Source organism: Mauremys mutica, chromosome 2 (assembly GCF_020497125.1).
Source record: "Mauremys mutica isolate MM-2020 ecotype Southern chromosome 2, ASM2049712v1, whole genome shotgun sequence".
NCBI classification, from domain to species: Eukaryota; Metazoa; Chordata; order Testudines; family Geoemydidae; genus Mauremys; species Mauremys mutica.
The window spans coordinates 268,622,946-268,645,181 of NC_059073.1; the positions used below are offsets into that span (position 1 = coordinate 268,622,946).

General features: G+C 43.7%; 1 protein-coding gene across 6 annotated transcripts in view; it reads right to left on the reverse strand.

Moving 5' to 3' along the window:
- The window catches only part of CUL2 (cullin 2), a 102,671-nt gene extending 81,419 nt beyond the window's left edge, over positions 1 to 21,252 (reverse strand). Inside the window, exons 1-7 of one of the 6 annotated variants that reach the window (XM_045005276.1) lie at positions 21,136 to 21,252; positions 19,966 to 20,062; positions 18,476 to 18,515; positions 17,541 to 17,716; positions 11,713 to 11,851; positions 4,272 to 4,374; positions 3,507 to 3,601 (exon numbers count right to left, since the gene is read on the reverse strand). In XM_045005276.1, coding sequence (XP_044861211.1) covers positions 3,507 to 3,601; positions 4,272 to 4,374; positions 11,713 to 11,831 — 317 coding nt within the window. In that variant the 5' untranslated portion in view covers positions 11,832 to 11,851; positions 17,541 to 17,716; positions 18,476 to 18,515; positions 19,966 to 20,062; positions 21,136 to 21,252. Of the gene's footprint in view, positions 1 to 3,506; positions 3,602 to 4,271; positions 4,375 to 11,712; positions 11,852 to 17,032; positions 17,162 to 17,263; positions 17,474 to 17,540; positions 17,869 to 18,475; positions 18,516 to 19,965; positions 20,063 to 20,143; positions 20,405 to 21,135 lie in introns of those variants that run through there. The other 5 variants (XM_045005277.1, XM_045005278.1, XM_045005275.1 and 2 more) reach the window with 5 other exon arrangements.
- Positions 21,253 to 22,236: the final 984 nt, after the last annotated feature.

Genomic DNA, 22,236 nt, shown 5'->3' on the forward strand with positions numbered 1-22,236 from the left:
TCTGGGAGAAAAGCACACAACTGGTTGGAGAAGGGAAGCTTTATTGTGGGTGGATCGTTGGTATGAACTAGGAAGTTGCCCCCGGTCATCCCGTCAAAACTGATGCTTTCCCACCTGTTTGCCCTTGGAAGGCCCAAGCTGGGGGGCAAAACACGACTGCCTCTTTGGGCCTCTCTTATAGTCCCATAACTTTTTATAATGGGGCTCATATTTAGAGTGGGTGGCCTGGGTGGGAGCCTGCTGAGGCTTAAACTTGGTCCTGGCCAGAGCCGGGACATAGAGGCCAAGTGTCTTAAGCACTGTGTGGGAATCTTTCAGGCCATGCAATTTCATGTCCGTCTGTTTCACAAACAGGGTCTTGCCATCAAACAGAACGTCCTGCAAGGAATTTTGTGCCTCGCTGGACATCCCAGATAGAAGGGAGCCATGACGCCCTCCTCATGGGACACCTCAGAGGCCATAGACCAGGCTTTCCTCAAAACAGGGGTCGCCGCTTGTGTAGGGAAAGCCCTTGGCCGGCCGGTCCGGTTTGTTTACCTACCCCGTCCGCAGGTCTGGCCGATCGCGGCTCCCATGGCCGCGGATCGCTGCTCCAGGCCAAGGGGAGCTGCTGGAAGCAGCGCGGACCAAGGGATTTACTGGCCGCCGCTTCCAGCAGCTCCCATTGGCCCGGAGCAGCGATCCGCAGCCCGTGGGAGCTGCAATCGGCCGAACCTGCGGACGGGGCAGGTAAACAAACCGGCCCGGCCCGCCAGGGGCTTTCCCTACACAAGTGGCGACCCGTTTGAGAAACCCTGCCATAGATCTTGCAGCCGTACCCACGGCATCCAGCGCTGCGGGCAGGATCACCTTAGCAGCCGCTGTACCCTCCTCCACCAGAGCCTTGAACCCCCTCTTGTCATGCTCCTGGAGAGAGTTCTCAAATTTGGGCAGAGAGCCCCACAAACTGAACTCATACCGCCCCAGGAGGGCTTCATGGCCACCCTTAACTGGAAACTTGAGGATGAATAAACATTTCTCCCAAATAAGTCCAGCCTCCTTGAGGCTTTATTTTTTGGAGTAGGGGCTGGTTGACCCTGCCTCTCCCAGTGGTTGACCGATGCAGCCACCAGGGAGTTGGGGACAGGGTGGATGACCAGGCATTCAGGCCCCTTGGTAGGCACAAAGTACTTCCATTCCACCCTCTTAGAGATGAGGGGCAAGGAAGCTGCGGATTGCCACAAGGCGTTTGAAATTTTTGCCACCTTTCATGGAGTGGCAGAGCCACCCTGTACGGTGGCGAGGTCAAGAGGATGTTGAAGAGGGAATTCGAGGGTTCCTCCACCTCCTCTGCTTGAAGGTTGAGGCTCTATGCCACCCTTTTCAACAGTTCCTGGTGGGCCTTAGAGTCCTCCTGTGGAATAGATGGAGGAGGAGCCATAATCCCCTCATCAGGGGAGGATGAGGATGGGAGTGTGGTACTCGGCATACCCAACGGTGCCAGAGGTCCCATCACTTGGTCACTCTCCAGGCGCGAAACTGGAGATCAACACCCCACTGACTCCTGTCTGGGAGGCTGAGATAGGGAGGCCGACTGTCTTTCCAAGGCTCCAGCCACCAAGCGAGCCACCACCAGTGGCTGCGTCGGGGGCCACTGGGCCAGCCAAGGAGCCCAGTGACACTGCACCTGTTGTGGCACCGGTGGAGCAGGCTGTTCAGCCTGACTAGCCCGTCCTATTGACTGACTACTACGAAGGGAGGCTGGGCTGGTGTACGACCTGCTACCGTCCCGCGATTGGGAGGAGCACTGGCGTTGGGAACAGTGCCAACTACAAGACCATGATCCCAGCATGGAGGAGTGGGAGTACCACTGGTAGCAGCTGCTCCACGATTGGCTCTGACAGGCGGATGCATGACAGCATGGTGCCAGCGATTGATGCCTAGGACTGTGGACGCAGTGCCGCAGCTGGGTCCTGGAGCAAGACCAAGAAAGGGAACAGCGTCGATGCCTGTATCATGATGGGCTACGACAGTCTCCTGGAGACTAGGACCTCTGCTGCCATCTGTCCCAGTCTCGATGGGGCCTACTCCCCTCGCGAGGTCTACTGTCCCTCAAGGCAGAGTGGTGCCTGGAACCCCTGCCAGCGGGACCCAGACATACAACCTGGTGGGGGTCGATGGCGAATCGTGTCCGGAACATTCCCTAGACCACGCACAGTACCGACCAGGCAGTGACTGCGGAGATCCAAGTGGTGGCTTGCCTCTGGACTGGGGAGCCAATGGTGCCCTGGTACCAGCAGAGACATAACGTCCCAAGCCGCTTGCAGGGCCTCCGGCGTGGAGGGCACCCAGACATCCAGGGAGGTCGGCGCCGAGTGGGCCGGGCTGCTCCACTCAACGTGAGTTGAAGGTCAGGGATCGAGAACTGCCCAGCGTGGGTCTAGTCTCTCCCTGGTCTTGCTCTGGTGTGTTGGCAGAGACGACTTCCTCTTAGCCTTTTTGGCATGCCCCGCAGACTGAGAGCAGTGCCAGGCACCGAAGGGTTGCCACTCACCAACACCACAGTACTCAGTGCCGACTCACAGCGGCACACTGGATTTGGGGTCAACACCAACTCCATCAGAGTGGCTTGGAGCCCCTTTCCTTCTTGGTCTGAGTCTTGAAGGATCTGCAAATCTTGCAGCGATCGCTGAGATGGTTTCCCCCAGACAGCGTAAACAGTCCACATACGGATCACTCACTGGCATCAGCCGCCTGCAAGTGTCGCACGACTTAAAACACAGGGCATGCCCCAACCCAGGCACACCAAACTAAACTAACACTCATCTAAACTACTTTAACTACAGTCACAGGCAGTAAGAAGGAACTGAGTGATGGTTGAGGCCTCACGGACTCCTGTAGCAAAAGGCATACAAGACAAGAGGCTATTCAGGGTGCAGGTGCCACCCCAAAGGAAGGACACTGCTATTCAAAAAAGCCCTTGCATGCAAGATCAGATTCTATTTGCACCAATGATGGAAATTGCATGGACATTTACTCAAACAATTCTTACATACAATGACATTAATAAATTACAGAGAGATAAGGTGCGTGAGGCAATATCTTTTATTGGACCAACTTCTGTGGGTAACAGAGATAAGCTTTCGAGCTACACAGAGCTCCCTCCTATCTTTAATGCAGTGTAGCATGTAGAAACAGAGATGGGAGTTGGCACAACTTGGCCAGCCAACTTTCTGTTGACTACTAGCATGTGTTCCACAGATCATCACTAGATCACAGCTTGGGAACCACTGCACTAAACACTAATTGAGACCACAAACCTATTTCATAGAGATCATTATCCAATTATAACACTGTAGTCATTAACGATCTGGGCCATATTCTAACCATGCTACAGCTGCCAGCATATTATGTGAACAATCTCATCTTCTACAGCATCCTTTAGTCAACTCTACACATTTTTCTCAAACTTTCTCACTCCAGTGATCTCCAGTTACTTAGTTTAAAAACTTGTTGGCAAAATTTACCTGTATAAACAGTCCATGTAGTCTGCCCCTTTACTGTATTCTTCCCAGTATCTATGATACATAACCAGTACTTGTTCTTCAGATTCCAGAACACGCTATGAAGGAAAAAAAACAAGCCGTATTATAAGAGTTTACTTCCAAATGTAATGGCAAAATATTGTGTATACATGCATGTGCAGTATTTTTGACAGCATAAGAGTCAATTGATTACTATGAGTTTCAATAGTGTACTTCAAGCCACAAGGACAAACTGAGACAGTCCCTATTTCAAGGAAACTGAATTTATACTGCAAGCTGGAGAAATACAGTTTGATTTAGTCAATCAGTATATGAATGACAAAAATAGAAGTGCTGAAATATCATGAGTACATGTTTATAATGCAAATACTCAATTGGACAATGCTTCGGTAATCTACTTGTCTGTGCTTCCCCATCTCTCCCCTTACTCCTATTTTCAACTTGTCCCCCCAGTAAAATATAAAGAAGCAGAAGGCACTTTTGGAAAATTATTTAAATAATTTTAGTTGAAATTATCCAGTCACACTAAATACATTTACAATCCCCCTCAAGCCAACAAAACGTAACAAAATTAAGATATATTTTGGGTTATGAGACCATGTTTTATACTCCCGTTAAGGAATAGTGAAAGCAGCAAGAATATGTACTCTGAACATTGTCAGCTACATCTATCTACACAGGACTTGCAGAATTTCTTTGTTATGTACAGTGACAAAACATGCATATTTTTAGTCATATAATAGTTACCTTGTGCAAATGGCGTACATGATTTTCCAAAAAAAATTTAGTCTCAGTATAAAGTCTCTCTCCAAGAGGTTCTGGATAGGCCACACATAAAGCATAAATGTCCCTGAGTTTGAAGTCAAGGTTTAAAAGGTTCTTTAAACAGGCTCTGTAAATTTAAGGTTATACTTCTGTTTTTCACATTTTGGACAGAACAAACAGTTATAATGTGTCATACAGCTGTATGAACAATACTTTGGATACCATTTCTTGGAACAGTAAGACATTAGGCATACATTTTTAAAACACACTGGCCAAAGTACACATTTAGACGCCTAAACAAATGGCCTGATTTTCAAAGTGCTGGGTGTCCAACAATTCAGGGCTCAGCACTGTTGAAAATTCGGTCCCTTATTGTTAAAGATGAATTTAGAAGTCTACATTTAGGCACACTTTTTAAGTCTTGCATAATTAGCTTTACTAAAAGGAAATGGTCTTAAGATAAGTTACCACGTCATTGCATTTTTAGAGATGTATGAACACCGTGAACTACCAGCCACACATACCAAGAAAGAAATTTATATATGTTCTGGAATCCTAGTACACCTCTACCCTGATATAACGCTGTCCTCAGGAGCCAAAAAAAAATCATCTTACCACATTATAGGTGAAAAAGCATTATATCAAATTTGCTTTGATCTGCCGGAGTGCGCAGCCCCGCCCTCCCAGAGCACCACTTTACCGCATTCTATCCAAATTCATGTTATATAGGGTCGCGTTATATCAGGATAGAAGTGTATTTAACAACTGTATTAGTAAAAGAAGGCTTTTGTAGTGGAGACTAAACAATGAAGTAGATGGATTTTTGAGAAGTATTTATCTTGCTCTGTAAGAAATATAACTTCACTGGTTTCTGAAGCTGTGACTTTTTACACAAAATTATTAGTGTCCCTGTCTAAAGGAGAACCTCCTAGGAATTTACAGTATTTTAGCTTTAACCTAGCTCTTAACAAAAGAAAGGAAATCTTTAGGAGGTTCTTTTTTAGACAAGGATACTAACAAACAAACCCCACAAAAAAAACTCCACCATACACGAACATTAGGTAATCTCAAAACCTGAATAATTACTTCTGACTCTCAACCAAAATAGATTCTTTGAGCAGGGGGCTGGACTACATGACCTCCTGAGGTCCCTTCCAACCCTGATATTCTATGATCAGAATTCTTCCCTAAAAATACTTCCCAAGAAACCAAATAGATCAGTATCCCTTACCTGGAAAAAACTTTATACTCAACTAAGAAACTACAGCTGAAGCCACAGCTACTTGAGGAATCTGCATAACTACTTCTTGGCTTCTGTAAGCATACTGAATATAAGCAACTGTCTATACTGTTTGGATTTCACAGGGGCTTCCCACTCTAAGCAATAATTTTCTTTATCATTTGTGCACTAGTATCACAAACTCCTGTTTGACCCTTCAGAAAAATATTTAATCAGGTTGGATCTGCAGCTTCTCTGGCCATTCTGGCCAATGGAGTCAAATAGTAACTGAATCAAACAGACACTCTCTTGAATACAGTATCAGGAATAAGAGGGAAAAAGTTTTTGGGGTTCTTCCTTCCCCACCCTGGCACAAGAGTGAGCTCACTTTCTTTCTTGGTTGAAGTGGAAGAGCCTTATGAGTAGCAGTGAGACATAGAATTATGTTTAGATTTTGAGTACTTCACAGATTTTTCTTCTAAACTGTTGGCTCCAGAAACAGAGGCAAAAAAAGGTGAGAGTTCACATACATAGCTAGCTTAGCAATACTGGAGGTGATTCCTCAGCCAAACTTGTCCTCACAGTTTGTTAAAAGAAATACCTCTTCCCTCACAAGAGAAGTGCCTCTAAGAAAGAAAAGGGTGATTAAAAATCCCTGCTAATATGTCCCAAAAACAAATTTCCAAACTTTAAGACATGCCTACCCATTTCTGTTCTGAGGTCTCTCCTGTCCTTTTGGGAGATGGGAGGAAATTCTGCTTCTACTATGCAAGGAGTTATCCTGAATAATGGAAGGCAGCTGTCCTTTTATTTCAGCCCCTAAACCTGACAGCTGGCCAATGCCAAATAAGTTGAGGCCCAACTGGCAGATGTCCTCAGGTAGAGAGAAAAAGTTGCAAGAGCATGTGTGTGACATTGTCAATGGCAACTGCCACTTGCACTGTGCCTGAGCCAGCAATGCAAAACTAGGCTCACCTCAGGCTAAGGAGAGACTCTAGAGAGGGTAAATAAATATCATCAACATAACCTCTGAAGTCCCCAAATCCTCCTGAATACTCACATCCCAAGGTTCAAAAACCCATCCAGATTAGAATTATATAGTAGCAGAAGTCCCTGAACTGATATGCATCAGACAGAAGCAGAACTTCCAGATGACTTGTCCGTACGAGAATTCTCTGGAACCAGCTGGCAAGGGAAGGACACATCCCATGCTGAAGACTGGCAGCCATGCCCATTCAACAGACTCCAATGTGAAAAGAATTATGCTGGCATCCTATTTAAAAATGTAATTAAGATGGGAGTGCCAAAAAAAAAATACAAAAAAGTATATCCAGACTCCCAGATTTCTAGTCTCTGGCAGAATCCTTTGTGAGATGTTAGGGGGAAAAGAGCAGGAAATGCTGCTGGCATTTTATACCCAATTGAAATATTCTATATACAGGGTCCTTTATTTCAGGTGTCCGTCAGTCTATTTGGTTGGCTGAAAAAGTGACTATGCAGGCATGAAAAGCAAAGGCACCTGGAATTCTCAATTAAATGTGGACCTTGATATCGTGGAACAGAAAAAAAGGAAAAACAAAACACCACACTATTCTGCACTGTTGAACATCCTCTTTCTAAAGATTTACTTTTACTGTTAAACAGTGTCTGAAATAAAAAAAAAAAGCAGTAGTTAGCTACCTTAGCCCAATAAAATCTGATAAAAGTACAGGTGTCCTGCAAGTTACTGCTTAGAAGCTTTGCCACACCAATTTGTTTAACACATTAACTTTCTAAATTAAAAAGTTACTCTCAATAGCTAAGATACTTACAGTAACAAGTTTTAAACAAAACCAAACTGGCATCTGTACTGTGATAACACTGCATAGTGAAATAACGCCAGACCGGTTTTATTTCTGCAGAGGTGCAGACAGAGGAAATCTGAAGGTCAAAAGGTAATGAAAAATGAGTCATGCTTTAAATAGAGAGTCTATGAGGTGCTCCTTATCAGAAGCAAGTAACACTATTCAGTTGGTATCCCAAACTCAGTTATCCTTTTTCCTCATTTTAAAGAGAATTGCTCTAAATAAAAAGACAACCCTACAAAAAGAAGAACAAACCTCAGACTCTGTTGGAACAGAGGGGAGAAGCAAATTCCAGAAGTGAGGTTATCCTTTGAGAAGACCATCCCTCATTGAAATGCCAGGACTCACTTTGACCACCCATGCCCATCTCAACTACTGCAAGTAGGTCTCAATTTTTGCAGAGTACGATAATATACTGCTACAAAATGTGGTCTAGAATCAACTGATTCCTTTTTCTGTAACAATATTAAGTTATTCACTGTAAATATGAAGTTTAATACCACACCACATTTAAAAACTAAATACTTCCTCCTCCTCTCAATTCTTCATACCATCTTCAACCATTCTTCTGGTTATACCATCGGTTTATTTAAAAAGTTGATAGTATAAACAGATCAGACTGATCAACGTTGGTATAATGAGTAAGCGTGCTAAATAGTGAGAAAGTTTTAATACTACACAGTTCAAAATTCTTTAGCCACATTACTTCTCTAGGTTACCAAGTCTAATAAAAAGCAAGAAAAATAAAGGCAAATGGTGTAACATTTCCTTAATACACATTTAAGAAAAATTAGTACAAGGTTAAAGCTCTTGCAAATACACCTCTACCCTGATATAATGCTGTTCTTGGGAGCCAAAAAAATCTTACCGCGTTATAGGTGAAACCGCGTTACATCGAACTTGCTTTGATCTGCGAGTGCACATCTGCGCCCCCCCCGAGCACTGCTTTACCGCGTTATATCCGGGCGTGTTATATCAGGGTAGAGATATCTAAAATCGTTACTATCTTAAGAGATAGTTTAGTTTGGAACAACCTATGTTCATTTAAGCAAGACATCTGAAGCTGGTGGGTAATCCACTTTAAAAAAAACCAAACACACAAGCTGGCTTTTTAAAACTAGCTTTTTATTTTTTTTAAGTGTCACTGCAAGAGCATCTGAATTACTAAATGATCGTTCCAAATCTGAAATAAACTAAGGGCATGGCTACACTCGAAACTCCAAAGCGCGGCTCCCCCAGCGGCGGGAGTACTCCACCTCCCTGTGGGGATTAGCTTACAGTGCTGGGAGCCGCGCTTCCAGAGCTGTGGCACTGTTTACACTGGCGCTTTACAGCGCTGTAACTTGCTGTGCTCAGGGGGGTGTTTTTTCACACCCCCAAGCGAGAAAGTTGCAGCGCTGTAAAGCGGCAGTGTAGCCAAGCCCTAACACTAACTGTATAGAAAAAAATTGGTAATGTCATTAAGTTTTGAACACCCACCAGTGAGACTTGTGTTGAAGTATATAATTTACTTAAGCTAGAAGCAACTCCAAGAAGAGCCAATCTTTACTTAGGGCTTGGCTACACTTGCAAGTTGCAGCGCTGGTAGAGGCTTTCCAGTGCTGCAATTAGTAACCGTCCACACCTGCAAGGCACATCCAGCACTGCAACTCCCTGGCTGCAGCGCTGGCTGTACACCTGGTCAGGTTGGGGTGTAGCGATTGCAGCGCTGGTGATCCAGCGCTGCTCATCAAGTGTGGACACACACCAGCGCTTTTATTGGCCTCTAGGGAATAAGGAGATATCCCAGAAAGCTTTTAACTAAATTACTCTTTGTTTTGTTATGCAGCCTCTCTTTGTTTTGTTGTGAACTCCGATCGGTTGAACTGCTTATCTAAAAAAACAAACACTGATCACAGCAAACAGGAGCTATCTGTACCTGGCTGTGAATGATCAAAGGAGAGGCAGGGAGTGAATGTTTGCTTGACAGAGAAACAGCGTTGGATGCAGGCTGTTTGCAATTAAGAGTTAAGACTAAGGGTTCGCAAACATTTTGTGATTTTTCAATCCAGGAAGCTAACACACAGTGTTGGCTCCAAAAATCCACTCTCTCTCTCTTCCCCGCTCCCTGTCACAGTACACCACCCTCCATCCCCCTCTTTTGAAAAGCACGTTGTTGCCACTTGAATGCTGGGATAGCTGCCCATAATGCAGCACTCCCAACAGCGCTGTAAATGCTGCAAATGTGGCCACACACCAGCGCTGGTAGCTGTGAGTGTCGCCACACACCAGCGCTGTTCCTGCACAGCTGCATGACCAGCGCTGTAACTCCCAGCGCTGCAACTTTCAAGTGTAGCCAAGCCCTTAGGAACTACAAGCTGACAGAAGCTCATCATGCTACACAGGTGCAGAGGGTATTCCAAGATCTCCTCTCCTATAGCTGCAAGATGCCAAAATAGTCACTATGCTGCCATCTTCCTAGACATGGAGTTAAGAGTTTATGACCACTGGGGTCCTAGGAATTACACCAACGGCCTCCACTAAGCAAAATTTGGGAGTCTGCTAGTGTGCGTTCTCTAGTTGACTAATGTTCAGTGAGCTGCAGAATAAGTTCTGAAGGGGGATCAGTACAAAATTGGTCTGTATCGTTCAAAAATAATCTCCATGTTCCTCACACAAAAGTTACAAATTGGGGTTATATAGGAAAAAGTTAATATTTTGAAACAGATTAAAAAAATTCAGCTCCAGTGATTTATGGAATAACAATTTCAAATGTTTCTGAAATATGAGAAATACTGCCAGCTTGAATTTTTAAAACAAATGCTTCCATATACAATTAAAAAAAAAATAAAATGCTGTGGTGGGTGATTATCAGGGCAGGCTCTTGAAGAGTGTAAAACGTACATGTAAATTTGTAAGTATTTTGAATTATTATTTTTTTAAAATTCTGGCTAACTTCTACAGCTCAGAGCTACAACCTTGATTTATGCATCCTTTTGAGATTGGAACATGCAGTTCTTGAACAGCTTATTTTTGGTTTTCATGAGTTGCACTTATGGTTAAAGAGTAACAGAACAATTTGACAAAATGCAAGTCCTCTCAAACCAAATCAGTAGTGACTTTTTAAAACTACAGAAGTAACAGTGTTTTTAAAATCTGGTTGTCCTAAAGACAGATTGAGAAGTCGTGACTCCAGAAGTGCAATTATAAAAGGGTTTCTAATGCAAGAGCCGTCAGAGAATTTATTGTCCTTGAAAGCGAGCTGTAAGTGGACTTGCAACCAACTCAATTTTATGTTGTTCTTCAGGGACAGCAATATGGACAGAATAGAAAGCCATCTACTCTGAAATGCAGGCACAGCTTGTTAAACAGGACGTAGACTCAAAAGGCTCTTCTTCACTTTTTGTAAATTTATGTGGTAGAAATCTATGTATCAAAATCTGCTCTATAGTATCTGGACTCTTAGATCTGAAAATTATTGCTTGTCAGAAGGATTCAGATTGCAGGTGAGTCTCTGAGAAGTCACTTAGAATTCACCCATTATTCCCCACTACAAGGCAGCTTTTTCCCCTGAAGGGGAAGAAAAAAAAAAAAAAGTCAGTAGGTTATGCCTCTTAATTATTCTACAAGCCTATTTTAGTTGCAACAACAATGCTTCTCTCTCAAAACAGAAGATCCTTCACATCGTAAGACTATACGTAAAAGAGAGAGAAGGGTGAGTATCACCACGAACTACATTTAAGAAAAATTTATTTATCTTTGGCTGTTGGAGAAGAATAAAATGGTAAATGGCATTAAAGCAGGATGTGAGTTTATAATGTGGCAGAAGTTTTTGCCCTGGCCACTATTAATTAAGGATGTGATTTAAGTTATAACAACTACATCTTTACATGCTATCAAGAATACTTAGAACCAATAAGTGGTTTTACTTCCGTGTATAATTAAAATAGCTTGCTTATAAGGATGGGGAGTCTCAACCCATAGAGGTTTTGAACAAAGAACAGTTCCAGGATAGTGGAAGACTGATATAAATGAGTTTAAACACACAGACAACACACCTCTTTGGAAGGGAAAGAAAACAGTTAAAACTGCTCTGGTTACACCTATTAAGATTTATCCTGCTGAAAGCAATGTGAAAAACAGATTTGATTATTTCCACTTCTATACAAAAACAGTGGAAAACAATTACATTTGTATAAAACCACAGGTCTTCCTCTCAACGCCTCATCCAAAACTCATTGAAGTCAGTGAAATAATCTCATTCGTTTTAATGGGCCTTTGGATCAAGCCCACATTACTGTGTTACAAAGTGCGAGGGCCACTCTGTGCTAAGTATATTCATAGGTAGAAAAATAAAGGCAAAATTCTGTTTAAAGGATACGAGAAGCGGTCATTCCATGTCGCTCTTTCAACATAATCCAACATTACAACAGCTTTAATTGTTGTTAGAAGTTTGTTCCATGTTTCATCAAAATCAACTACTCGTGGTTTCAGGGACATTGTGGGGATTTAGTGTTAATCTGTAGGGGAGAAAAAAAAAGTGTTAAGTCTCAACCTCCTAAATATTAAGAAGCAGTCAAACAGCATGTTTCAAGAGTTTTTAGAAAGTAACTGGTAGAGCCCTGAAACTCTTTTTCCTTTAAAGCAAATAGTAATTTCTTCAAAAGCATCACCTTTAAACTTTCTCTTTATATTATAACTATGTACACTGGTGTAATATTGTGCATCAAGGACCCTATGTAAAAATTAAATATGCACCTCTTAGTCAAATATTAAGGTCACACAAAGTCGAAGTCTATGAAGACTAAAGTTAAGGTCTCTAAAAAGTAACATCTGTCAAACTGCACTGAACAGTGTGTTTTATAATGCACTTTTAACAGGAACTTTGAATGTGTACAATTTTATGAATTGTGATTTGGTTGCTTCCGAACAAAATAATATTGTCCCTGCCCTAAGGAGCTTACTTTCTCAAATGATGTACAAGCATGCTGAATACATTAAAGATATAAACAAGTTAGTATTGTGTGTCCTACACATCTATCTCAGACCACCAATATTTGTCATGAACATTTGTCAGATCATGCACACAACTCTAGCCATCCACCTCTTACTCTGATGATTAACAATGAAAAAGTAGTTCTGTATTTTTGCTTGTCAAAAAGTTGTGTTTTCCAGAGGAATACACAAGTATAAATTTGCTATACTGACTATACATATTTTCACATGCACACACAAAATAAGCAAAGGGTTAACATTGTAACCCACTGAAGAAACGTATTTCAAAAAATGGTATTTGAATTCGTCCAAATGCTGTTAACAGAATGAGCAAATGTTAGTAGCTTAGGCAACACATTCTTTCCAAATGGTTTTAATAATGTTATGTGAATACTTGGTAATCCTAAAACCAGGTAAAGTTGATGCCACATGTTGGGTGATCAAACTAGTGAGCCATAGGTTAAGGCAGGGGTCCCCAACCTTTTGAGGACCAGGGACCGGTCGGGAGCGCTCGTCCCGCGGCTCAGCCGGACCGCCCGCAGGCGTGCCTGCGGGAGGTCCACCGGCTCCGGTTGAGCTGCCGCAGGCATGACTGCGGACGGTTCGCTGGTCGCGCGGCTCAGCTGGACCACCCGCAGGCACGGCTGCGGCAGCTCAACTGGAGCCGGTGGTGCGCCCGCGGGCGGGCCTGCGGGCGGTCCAGCTGAGCCGCGCGACCAGCGAACCGTCCACAGTCATGCCTGCGGGAGGTCTACCGGAGCCCCGGGAGCAGCGGACCTCCCGCAGGCATGACTGCGGAGGGAGCGCTCGTCCCGCGGCTCGGGTAGACCTTCCGCAGGCACGCCTGCGGGAGGTCCACTGGGTCGGTTCGCGGCCCAGTTTCTAACAGGCCGCGGACCGGTACCGGGCCGCGGACCGGGGGTTGGGGACCCCTGGGTTAAGGGATGACAGTCAACTTAAAACACAGAAATTACCATACTAGATCAGACCAGTGGTCTAGCTAGCACAGCAAGCTGTGTCTGGCAGCAGCAAGAAACAAAAATTAAGAAACCCTGCACAGACAATGGGTCTATGGGCAAGGAAGGTTATTCCCATAAGATAAAAGTTTCTTCCTTATCCCTTTCAGTTAAGAGTTAGGCTTATGCTCTTCACATGCTGTTACATAGTTCCTAACACTTGATGGTGAATTGGACAGACTCTACCCTTGAGACTTTGAGATGATCATGGTGAGCTCTAGATATGTATCAGGTACTTACACTATTCTAATTGAATCCCTGCACTTTCATATCTTCATGATTTAGTACCTGCAAGGACCTGACAAATAGTCAATGGACACTGAGGAGTACAGCATTCTGTAGCTCAACTACTTGCAGTGCTTGGTCCATGAGACGCAGAAAAATCTGTATTTGTACATTCTTAATTAGAGATGCCTCCTCACAATCCTTCATACTGGCACTGCTTGAATACACAAGGTTCTGTAGTACTTATGAACTTTTGTATGAGAAGGAGGGACAGAAGGAGGCAGCCCATCCTTAAAGTCAGAAGTGCAGTGTAAAATTTTGAGTTGTGCACTGCAGTATTACAATGTGATCTCCTACAATACTGAAGTGACAATCTTTAGGCACTCAGTTACAGGTTTAATTCAGCCACCTTGAACAACACTGAAAGTTCATCATCATCCAGAAAGCCCATCCTTTGTTATGTATCTTGATCTGTTGGAAAATTATTCGTGTTTTACACTGAAGCCTTGAAAGGATTATTGTTCAATGACCTTAACTGTCTTGTTCCGAGAGAAAAATAGTCTCCTTTCTCAAGGAGTAATGACTCCCTATTTATGACAAAGCTGATCAACTTGAAGGGTACTAGCCTAGTAACATTTAGGAATTCACTGCATGTGTCAGCACACTCACCTACTACATAGTAACTGCTGGCTGGAGTCTTCACTACTGGCTGAAAACTATCCTAAGTGGCATTCTGTACTTTGGCAATAATCTTGCCTCCTTACTGAATGGTTCCTAGCCCCGTGGATTACATAGTTGCTGTGTACAGCCTCTATACAATGTCCAAACAGAATCTGAGGTCAGCAGGGATTGCTTGAAAGCAATAGAAACAAGGCCATTTACAGTTGGCCTCAGAATGAAGGTAGGATATCAGTGCTTCAAAGAGTCAAAATTCTGAGAAGTAGGTAAGGTAAAGCCTGTCCTACACAAGGAAGCAAAGATCCGGATATCTTTAGATAAAAGCCAACTCAATCTGGGTCCCAAACTCAGGAACAGGAGCAGCTTTTTATGCTACTGGTATACTCCTTTGCAGGGCACAGGAAAGACTGTACACATGTATTCCCCCTACAGAAGTGCATGCTTGCGCATGAGACAAAAAGAGCACCTGGCCATGAACAAAATAGTTGAAATTGACCAAGTGCTGTCAAATCCATAGATTTAAAAAACACCACACAAACACACCTCTTTTCGATATGCCACGGCAGCCAAAAAGACAAAAAGTGTTAGTAGACTGTATTTAATATTGGCCACTTTCTCTAAAACGGATATAGTAGAAATAGAGGGTGTTCAGATTGCCTTTGTCAGGGATCTCTGGATGCATGGAAAAACTTGCATATAAAGACTGCAAAGATTAGGTCTGTGTAGTTTGAGAGGACACAAAGTGGGAAGACGGGAAAAGCATATAAAATAATGCACAATTTAAGAGACAGTTGATCAGGCACGCCTATTTCCCTTCTCCCACAATAACAAATGGAAATTTAATAAAATTTCAAAGCAACCAGTTTTGAACTGATAAAAGGAAATACTTATAAAAGAATTGGCCTGTGGAACTCATCACTAGAATAACATGAAGGCAGAGAGCTTAGTAGGATTCTGAGTAGTACTGGACATTTATACAGATTAGACTATCAAGCTACATCAAGATACTGTCCTAGAACAGGATCCTTTTTACTGCTTAAAAAAAACAAACTTACTACTATTAACACACACCAAATGATGTATTAATATTTTCAGTTTAGTATAAACATTCAAAACATTTATAAAATGGACACTACTGTGTTTAAAGAAAAGGTATTGTCCAGAATCCAGAAATAATATTGCTACTATTAACATGAATTGACAAAAATGGCAACAAGTTATAATAAATCCCAGGAAAGGAAGAGATTTGAGGGGTATGTCTTCCAAAAGGAAGATGAACTCCACTAAAAAACTAAGAAACAAACCCCAATAAAGCGTGTCTTTGGCAACAAACAAAAATTAGTAACTGGTCTTTATCTAAAAGGATTAATCACACAATTATATTAAAATATGTGGGAACACTTTTGATGAGATCTAAGCAGAAGTCATCTCTGCTCTTTAAGAGTTGGAAGGCTTCCATGGCACTTTTTGTATGAGCAGGGATTAATAGCCGTGTCCTCACATGTCAATAAAAGGGTTGTGTAGCATGCTGTGCACCAGTTTCTTGCTGCCCCAATTCTCTCTAAGTATCTCTACACAAGGAAGAGTTTTCTTCCTGTCATGAGAAACTATCTCCCCCATGAGGTATACAGGACCAATGAAGCTGTATTTCAGTGGTGCTGAAGATAAGTAATCTGTATAGCAGTTTCAGATCCTTTGTGACAAAAAAATAAACCCACAAAATGTCAAATATTAACTGGTTTGAGATAGAGTGCTTATTGAAGATGGATACATTGCTGGAGTTAAAACTGCAATAAAATATTTACATAATTTCTTTTTATAATTTCAAAACATTTTTAGATGAACTAATTAATCCTCAGAAATTTCAGTATGGCTTGTCTGTAACGGGGTGTTACACAAACACGCCTGTGTCTAAGTGTAGCTACAACGTGGACACACTGCACTAATATAAAAAGTAACAAACTAGTGCAGCTTACTTCAGAGCAAGATGTATCAGTTCAGGTCTTCTCTACACCAAGGGTTTGCACTAGTGAAAAACCAGGTAGATACACTTTAACCCCATTCTACATTAGAAGCAGCAGACAGCCTTTGGTTTTCTTAGCCTTTGGTTCCCATCGTCATATGTTCTATTTATGAGTAGGGGGCTATTAAATGTGATAAATGCAGATTGTGTGCCCACATGCAGGTCCCCCAAGAGACACAAGGGTGTAGTGCGGGAGGCCAGCCAGCGGAAGAGATATTGGCTACTTAAGTTAGGACACGGAAAAGATCTAACTTGGCCAAGCCCAGCAGCCAGGGTCCTGGAAATCGCCCAGGAGCGTAACCAGTGAGCGGGCGGTGGGCCCCTCACCTCCCTGCCCCTCCACACCCACATTATTCACTCCCAAACCAAAAGTGAAACTGGCGGGGACGGGGGTGTAACATTTCCCCGGGGGCGGATGCCGGGGCCTGCTAGGAACAACTCAGAGCGGGTGCAAAGAGCCAAACATGGCCGGGACCTCAGCCCGGCGGGGCTCAGCGTGGGGAGGAGAACAAAACCCGTCACGAGGGCGAGAGGTTTTGGGGAGCAGCCAACAGATCCCGGGGGGGGGGGCGGGGGAAGGAGTCAGCCTCTCGGGAGGCGCAGGGCCAGCAAGTGCGCTCGGCGGTAACATACCCCCCGAGCCGGGCCCAGCGGATCCAGGCCGTGCGCGAGGAGGTCATGCCCCCTCGGAGCCGGGGGAAGCCCTCGCTCCGCTTCCCCCCGGCGTTCGCGGGGAAGCCAGAGGCGCCTCCAGCGGGGGTTACCTGGCAGCAGAGGCCTGAGTCAGCGGAGCCGGCCGGCCGGCCTCCCTCCTCCGTGTCCTGCGGCTGCAGTCCCTGCCCCGCTCCCCCTCCTCACAGCGCTGCCATTACCCAGCCGCGGCCCCCAGCCCCGTCTCTCCGCCGGCGCCGCCACTGCACGGCAGACCGCGGGGTGGGAGGGGAAGCCTCCCTACACTCCGGCCCCATCGCACTCCGGGCCTGCCTGATACTCACCCGCCTCCCTGCGTGCGCCTCAACTCACACAGCCGGCCACTGCGTGCGTCTGCCCAAAGGCGCTGGGCGAACGGCCGGGCCTGGCCGCGATGCACCTCTCCCCCAGCCGGCTTGGTACAGTCCGCACTACGGGAAGCGCAGAGGTTCTAAATTCTTTCGACTTCTGTTACCGTAAATAACTAATTGAATTCCCCTTAGCGCGGTGCCCGCATGCGCATGCTTCGCGCTGCTCGTTCGGATTTATTGCCTTTCTCCACAATGCGCATGCGTTACTCACCAGCTTCAATATGCTCTCTTCTGCGCATGCTCCCGCCTCCCGGTTTTCTGCACATCGCAATAAATCAGTCTCCGTGGTGCGCTGCACTCACAGCTTGAAATGGAGTCTCGTAGGGGCAATCGAAGTTACGCACGTGGGATTCCGTCACACCGGTCTCCAGCACCACAGTCCCAGCTCTGCCACGGCACCACAGCTACTGCACCCACTTGGCTTCCCTATGCACTTGCCTCACATCCTGCACACACACCAATGCTGCGTCCTCCCATACAACTGCACCACACACATCCCCCACTCCGCATGCCTCCAACCTTCCATAGAATTAAAAACACAGGAATAGATACAGTACAAGAAACCCTCTAGCAGGGAGATGTGGGATAATCTGTCCGCCCAGGAAGGTCTCATCCTATACTCTAATAGAGTCCAATTCCCTAGGAGGCGAAGGAGTGCCTCTTGCGAGGAAGAGTGGGAGGCGGGGCATGCAGCCCTCCCACCTCCTTCTCCCTTCCAAAAAGCCCGCTCTGCATTTTCTTGTCATTTACTATTTTATTCAGAGTCAGGCTAGACTGAAAATAACTACTGTAAATAAAGAAGACGCCTATAATACAAGACATACACTTCAAGGCTAGTCAAAGGTATTTATAACGAAATACCTACATCTCTAAACACACATTCACAGCTAACTCCCCTGCTGTCTCCACTGTCAACTCCCCATGACCTTCCTCGCCCCACTGTGAGAACAAAGAAGGTGTTCTTAATCGATTTAACTCACGCAAGATGACAAGCCAGTTTGTAGTTTACACACAAGTTAAGAACACTTTTTCCCCTAGTGAAGGCAGTCCACGTGTGATTACTTAGAGCTCTCACCCACTTCTCCACATAATTTATAACAAATATCCCACTACCCCTGAGATTCTCACAGCTTGATACGCTCCTACCTGTGATGGGATAAGAGGGAAGGTCCTCATGGATTGGTAACTGATTAAAAGATAGGAAACAAAAGGTAGGAATAAATGGTCAGTTTTCAGAATGGAGAGCAGTAAATAGTGATGTCCCCCAGGAGTCTGTAATGGGACAAGTCCCATTCAACATATTCATAAATGATCTGGGAAAAGGGGTAAACAGTGAGGTGGCAAAATTTGCAGATGATAACAATTTTGAATAATTTTGTAAGTCCCAGGCAGACTGCAAAGAGCTACAAAAGGATCTCACAAAACTGGGTGGCTGGGCAATACAATAGCAGATGAAATTCACTGTTGATAAATGCAAAGTAATGCACACTGGAAAACATAAACCCAACTATACATATAAAATGATGGGATCTAAATGAGCTGTTATCGCTCAAGAAAGAGATCTTGGAGTCATGGATAATTCTCTGAAAACATCCATTCAATGTGCAGCAGCCATCAAAAAAGCAAACAAAATGTTGGGAATAATTAAGAAAGGGATAGATAATAGGACAGAAAATATCATATTGCCTCTATATAAATCCATGGTATGCCCACATTTTGAATATTGCATGCAGATGTGGTCACCCCATCTCAAAAAAAGATATATTGGAATTGGAAAAGATTCAGAAAAGGGCAACAAAAATTATTAGGGGTATGGAAAAGCTTCTATGTGAGGAGCAATTAATAAGACTGGGACTTTTCAGCTTGGAAAAAAAGACAACTAAGGGGGGATATGCTAGAGGTCTATAAAATCATGACTGGTGTGGAGAAAGTAAATAAGGAAGTGTTATTTACTCCTTCTCATAACACAAGAACTAGGGGGTCCCCAAATTAAATTAAGAGGCAGGTTTAAAACAAAAAGTATTTTTTCACACAACATAGTCAACCTGTGGAACTCCTTGCCAGAGGATGTTGTGGAATGCTAAGACTATAACAGGGTTAAAAAAAGAAATAGATACATTAATGGAGGATAGGTCCATCAATGGCTATTAGCCAGGATGAGCAGGTATGGTGTTTGCCAAAGAAGCTGGGAATGAGCAACAGGGAAAGGATCACTTGATGATTACCTGTTCTGTTCATTCCCTCGGGAGCACCTGGCATTGGCCACTGTTGAAAGACAGGATACTGGGTTTGATGGACCTTTGGTCTGACCCATTACGTACCTCCCACCCCCAATGACTCCTCATGGTATTCTGCATAGCTGCCTCTTCAGCTTTCATTGAGGATATGCTGTGGGAATCAGCAGTTGCCAATCACTGGGAAGAGTGAACATTTTCTTAGCCAAGACATAATTTAGCAGGCTGCTGTTTTGCTTAATGATCCCTTTTTCAGTTTGTCTAAGTTGGGCAGTATTGCCAAGTTCCACCACAGGCCTACCTACATTGACCCCTCAAAAAGGTGTAAACTAACTTATGTAAAACTAACATTTGTATAGGTTGTATATACTCACAGTTGACTTTCCCCCACTTGTCCCTTACCTCTTAAACTTCCCTTCTGCTCTTCTCTCATCATGCTGAATCAAACCTGTAAACCAGCTCCTCCCTTCAAGGATGTAGTCATTTATGAATGGACTTTCTGAAACAAGACACCCCACTACAGTACTCTCTACTTTTCTCCAAGTCTCCCACCCAAACAAACAACCCATCAATCTTTTACCTTCATAGTCTATCAATTCCTTCCTAATATTAGTAGGTCTCAGGCATCTCCTTCCCAGATTGTGCTCATCTCTCATTCCTACAGCAGGCTAGGCCAGTTTTCTCTTGACAGGGACCTGGCTATTTGCATCTCTCCCCACCCAGAACACTGTTAGTCAGTGAGAAAGATGATGACTTCTGTGGTCACTGCTTAGCACGGGGAGAAGAACAAAACCCAAGAGAGTTTGGGTCATACAAGGGAGACTGTATCTTTGCAACCCTGGCCACAGATGCAAATCATATAGGAGACAATGAGCCCCTTTTACCTTACCCAAAGCAACTGATAAAGCATCCTCAGGGTGGAGCAGCTAATTATTACCTCAGGATTCAAGGTGGCTACAGAGATCAAAAAGTGATTTTCTATTTTGGAAGGTGGGGTTCTGGACTGCAGAGAGCTGCAGCTTGCAGTCAACACCAGGCTCTGGCTGCTCTTGTGTTAGAGTTATATAATGTTTAAATAAAAATAATGTAGTTATTAAATACAAGCCCTGCTTTTCCTAAATAAGAAGAATATGGTCCTGAGCAACTGGGAGAAGGGGGGGATTTCTGGCAGTTATCCAGAAAGAAAAAGATGCAAAGCCAGATTGCAGGCTATAAAACAAGAGTCTTCAGTGAAAAAACAAAGATTGGGCAAGTCTGTGCAATCACCTAGAGTAAGAGTGCAGCACCTTGTAAAGGTCAGATAGTCCTAAGGCTGTTGATATTTTTAGATCGATTGCAGTTAGAGGAAGGTTGTGCTATGGTGAAACATCTGCAGCTGTATTAGATTCATGTGAAATAAGGAGCACATTGAATGATAGACTCTTCAGCTCTACTGCTATTCAAACAGTAAGTAGAATGGGTTTCAGCGATGTCATGTACTTCTTGTACACAATAGGTTGCAGGGCTGCAACTAGCAGTCACGTTTCTGTAGCAGATAGGGACTGACTACAGACTTTTCATAGAGATACGCACCAGATGTGTTCCTATAACAAGATACTTCAATGCTCTGTCAGGTGTGGCTGCGGTTAGCTTAATTAAGGTTTGTCTCACACAGCACCACCTAGTGGTTGAACAGCATCACACAGTTTAGCATTCCATTCCAGGCGAGACCTCTAACAGGTGGAGAGGATGGAATGTTGAAGTCAAAAAGTTCTTGGCGGTTGGGAATGTCAGTTGGCCAGTGGCTTCTCTATATAGAAACAGGGATAGGGGGAAGGGAGAGGATGGAACCTGCCTTTGAAGGCCCCTAAACAGAAAAATTTATTGATATTGGGTTACATAGTAAGAAGTAGTAACTAGTTCTAGTGTTTTGCAACCCAACAAATCAATAGAAAATATGTTTGTTTGTTTTTTAAAAGTGCATGTGTAAAATTGTTGACTTCAACATTCATGACTTTGAAAAAATATTTTCTTCAAACTTAACTTGCTTTTTGAAGGTAGTTATGGTCAGAAAAGTAACTAACAATTGCACCTTCTTAACAAATCTGTTCCCTGTGCTGGGAGATTTGTTGTGTTTCTTTTCTGTTTGGAAGTTCAGAGTGATAAGAAAAAAGAAGATTGCCAAACAATGACTTTCTGATCAGAGAAAAAAACAATCAAAATACATTGTAGCATTTGCTAGTGCAATTGATACCTTATTCAGAAATGCAGTTTCAGTTCTAACTCCCCTTTCAGATGCATATGGAAAGTTTAATCCCAGAAAGAATGCTGTTTGGTTTTAGCCTACTAATTAGGTTTTTAAGTTTGAGCAAAAACAGTTTAGCTGGTCTTGTGTTATATAAGCATGACAACCCCCCTACACCCATCCCCATGCACACACTCCCCATGTGTTCTAATAATTTTTTTCACTTGCTCAACTAAAAAATATGGAGAAACTAGAAACTTTCAGTTGATAATCCAGTTGTGGTTAGATTCTGAAAAGCGACTACAAATGGCTTCATAATTCTCTCAACAGCTTCTGCTCTGCATCAAACTTGTTCAGTCCACATGTACAGCTTGGTTGTTGTTTTTTGTTTTGTTTTTAAACTGCAAGCCCTTAAAGCTCAACCTTGAATCAAAGTCTATCTGTTCTGG